At 49.7% G+C, this 3900-nt stretch overlaps 1 protein-coding gene across 1 annotated transcript; it reads left to right on the top strand.

Annotated features, from left to right (window-relative positions):
- Positions 1-265: 265 nt before the first annotated feature.
- On the top strand, positions 266-2774 carry LOC119093875 (pro-resilin). The gene is made up of 4 exons (XM_037216889.1): positions 266-352; positions 1191-1376; positions 1802-1987; positions 2276-2774. Exons 1-4 carry the CDS (start codon positions 347-349, stop codon positions 2357-2359), a joined length of 462 nt encoding a protein of 153 aa, XP_037072784.1. The 5' UTR covers positions 266-346; the 3' UTR covers positions 2360-2774.
- Positions 2775-3900: the final 1126 nt, after the last annotated feature.

Genomic DNA, 3900 nt, shown 5'->3' with positions numbered 1-3900 from the left:
TCTCGCGGCGGGCGTTTTTGCAGCTCGGCAGAGCCTCCTCGGCGCCGGTCACAAACACATAACTCTGCGTCGGGCGTCGGGGTCGACAGGCCTGTGGCAACGGCGCCGCTGGCGCCCGTTCCGCCATGACGAATCGCGTCGACTTGCCAGGGCGCTGGTGGGATGCGTCAGCGCTGCGTCGGCCCCCTCACCGGCCGCGTCGGCCGCCCTGCTTCTGACGTCACCGCCCGGGGGCTCGTGACCTTCGCTCTGCCGACGAGCCGCTATAAAAGCGTCGCTCGGTCACCTGCAGGCCACCAGTTGAACGCAGTCGGCACGCGCACGAAAACACCTCCGATTTATAAACATGAAGGTGAGTGGCTGGCCCCCTCGCGGTGGCGCGGGTCGGCGAGCGGGCGCTGCTTTCACACCGCGCCGGTGACTGCGCCATCTACCGGACGTGTCTGGTGAAGTTCAGGATGTGGTGCCTGGATTGACAGTGCTGTGGGCCTTCAGCGAAGGATTATCTTACAAAGCCAACATTTTCGTCGCATTGCTTTTTCAGAACACGTTTTGTTTTGTTTTTGGAATGGTTTGGGTGAGGGGAGACAGTGGGAAGAGGGGGGATGGGCGGGAGGCAGTGAGAAGACCTCAAAGACGGTCCTGATTTTTTTTTACTGCTTAACTCAAGGTTGACGCAATTAAAAACTTTAGCTAAAAGAACATTGCCTTAGGATCCGTAAGCGAAATGCTTGAAATATGACGCGCAAGTCGAATTTTGCACATATTTGTTGCGTCATAACGGCAAATATAAAATTCCTCCCTCAACGAAAACATGCCGAGAAAAATCGGTCACTTATGTGCTCGGCATACAGGAGTCACAGCCAACATGATCAGTCCAGACCAAATTTCATAATTCAGCTAGGCTTGTATTGAAAATATGCGGTTGCCGCGTCTCCCACATGCACCCAGATAACGCGTCAGACATTTGATCCCGCGCCTACCGATGTCGCTTGCGTTCTCCGTATCCACACAGAAACGGCATTACTGGTCAGGGACGCGCTAGATGACGCCAAATCCACGCACTCCTCTTTAGCGCATCATCATCTCATGCTCCTAGCCAGCTGACAGTGACGTTACCTGCCTCGCACTAGGAGATGATGACATCTGTCCGGCGCCAACAGACACTGACGCGCTTGTGTGGCCAGCAGCTGTTCGTCTTGGCGACCGTGCTGGCTGTGGCAGCGGCTGCGCCGCAGGGCTACGGATCGGCCCCCTCCAACGGGTACGGCGCGCCCCAGGCAGCAGCTTCCGGCCCCGAGCCCAGCGTCGCCTCCGGCTACGGTGCCCCCGAAGGCGCCGCGTCTTCACCGGAGGCCAACATCGCTGAGGCTGGCGTGAGTACTGGCTGCTCTGTGTTGGCTGATGGCTGAGTGATGGCTGTCCAGACAGCGAGGCCGCGACTGGTGGAGCTCTCCTTGGTAACACACGCTGACTGGTGCGTCGTGACGCGCTCAAAGACCGCCTCACGCTGAGATGCTGTACTTGTCTGTGACGACAAGAAATAAGTATGGGTTTGAGGATCTGACCGTTCGTTACCAAGCTAAAGCACATCCTTTGTCAATATTGCGAAACCAGGATAAAAGTGCTGCCAATCATATATCTGGAAGCTCGGAGCGTGTGCGCATTAATTGTTTTATTACCAAGGAAAAGCGATTCGGGTTCAACGAAGCGGAACGATATTACTCTCCGTCCAAGGTACAAGTTGCAAGTAGAGCGCTCAATAATTCAGCATAATGCTCATCCCGTACTTACTTTACAGGAGCCGGCGGCATACAACTTTGAGTACGCGGTGAAGGACGAGGAGAGCGGCAACGACTTCGGTCAGCAGGAGACCCGAGACGGTGACAGCACCTCGGGCTCCTATTACGTGCTGATGCCGGACGGCAGGATGCAGATCGTCAACTACTCCGTGGACGGAGACTCCGGCTTCGTTGTCGACATCCAGGTTTGCATTTCCACTTTTGCGTTGGCTTTGGTCGAATTTTTTGACGCATATCCAAAAAATATTAGTAATGCTTTGTAAAGGACACTTATCCATTATGAATCACACCACTTGCGAAATGCCAGGAGAGCCACACGCCAGTTAAAACGTACATAAGAAAAATGCGCCTGCTATATACTCACCAACTATCCAAGGAGTGTTATATTATATATATATATATATATATAATATATATATATATCCCTCTCTTTTGAGATACCTCGGCCTGACGTTCGGACATTGTGTTTTCAGTACGAAGGAGAGGCGAACCTCGCCGGAGCCGCGTCCGGACCCGAAGGGAACGTCGCCCAGCCCGGACAGTCGTACGGCTTCTGAGCCCCGCGTCTGGCATGATCTTGAATAGATGACGCTACCGGCTCTACATCAGATGGCGGGACTGTCGTCCAAAGAATGAGCGCGAGCAGCCGCATTCTGTACCGAGTGGCAGCACAAAAGTGTGTCTTTCACACGACATGTAACTTCACGTCGTGCACAACGATCCCCTTCTTTTTCTTCACGATATCTTGTGATAAGTGAGGAACTATAGATGCATACATGATTTACTTCTTACTTCATGTACAAACCCATTATTCGAGGGAAATAATAGCCTTTCCGATCTTGACGTTGGTTTTGTACATATGAGGTAAAATGAAATGAAACTATGCGTATATTTATTGCCTGCGTGACCTACGTGTGTTGGTGTGTATGCGGCATACTTTGTTGGTAATACAATACAATGGAGGTCAATTCAGCGATTCCTAATTTCTGCTCTAGACGTCCTCACATGATACCAGCACTGTTTTTCCCTGCCTGAGAGCTTTGCTAAACATGTATTGATCAGTTACGCATATTACAACCATCAGATTGAGACATCAGCCATCTGTTTCATTAGCATGCACAATTATAGGAATGTGTGCCATGATGATCGAAGATGTCGGGCTGAAGAGAAGACCTAGGTTTTCTTCACTGCATGCCTTTTCACTACAATACGTTTGCAGCATTTACTTCACAGAAACGCCACAACTTTGTCGCAAATTTTACGCACTATATGTTCTAGGCGTGCTTAAATTCCTCCAGCCTGGCAGGTAAAAAGAAGAACACTCATGGGAACCTAGACTCAAGTAAATCATTGGTGCGTAATGCGACCAACTTTAAGATAAAAGTAATTTGTGTGTCCCCAAGAATCCTTCCAGCAGAAAAATGCGGTTAAGGCCATTATGAATGTGTGCTCTTCCTCGCAACCATTTTCGTTGGCAGCATTGCACTAATTGGACAGGCACGCAAAAACGTCGTAAACTGTATTGACCTGGCGACAGTTTCCCTTGCTCGTCTCGTTTAACACATGCCATTTCAGGTCATTATTAACACGCGCTCAGGTAGGGTCAATTTGAGCCTCTCAAAAGCTTTCCGAAATAATCTTCAAATGGGTGCAACGTAACTGTGCAAAACTTGGTAGCTGCAGGCAATTGCATAGCCAGTACCTTGTAAGATTGCTTCACTATGGCGGATCAAAGTCAGCCCATAGCTACCAGCAAAGGCAATTCCTAGGGAACCGTTCAGTTCACTGGACAACGAATTCTTACACAAATCCATACATATTTGACATATTTCCTTAAAAAACTAGACATTCCAACTGAGGAAAATGGCTTATTCCACTGACTTTGGGTCAGCTATGAAAGTCAGACTGAGGTCGAAACCAAGCTGCTTTTGCCTCGAGAACTTGCATTATGTGGTAGCTTTTGACGCTCAATTCCAATTTATTGATCAGAGAGACGTCAATACATCTTATTTGGACTTCGTGAGGACCAGAGGACGTCACTGACCTAACATACCCTAATGAACCTTTTACGTTAAGAAACAACTTCCTACGCAATGCT

Source organism: Pollicipes pollicipes, unplaced genomic scaffold, assembly GCF_011947565.3.
Source record: "Pollicipes pollicipes isolate AB1234 unplaced genomic scaffold, Ppol_2.1 Scaffold_4002;HRSCAF=4701_pilon_pilon_pilon, whole genome shotgun sequence".
Taxonomy (NCBI): domain Eukaryota; kingdom Metazoa; phylum Arthropoda; class Thecostraca; order Pollicipedomorpha; family Pollicipedidae; genus Pollicipes; species Pollicipes pollicipes.
The sequence above is the reverse complement of the archived record's forward strand: the minus strand, read 5'-3'. Positions and strand labels throughout refer to the sequence as shown.

Bases quoted from the DNA above. Each gene is read 5' to 3' on its own strand.
- LOC119093875 (XM_037216889.1), top strand. The intron at 1,377-1,801 runs GTGAGTACTGGC...CTTACTTTACAG, and splicing joins CCAACATCGCTGAGGCTGGC to GAGCCGGCGGCATACAACTT. The intron at 1,988-2,275 runs GTTTGCATTTCC...TTGTGTTTTCAG, and splicing joins GCTTCGTTGTCGACATCCAG to TACGAAGGAGAGGCGAACCT.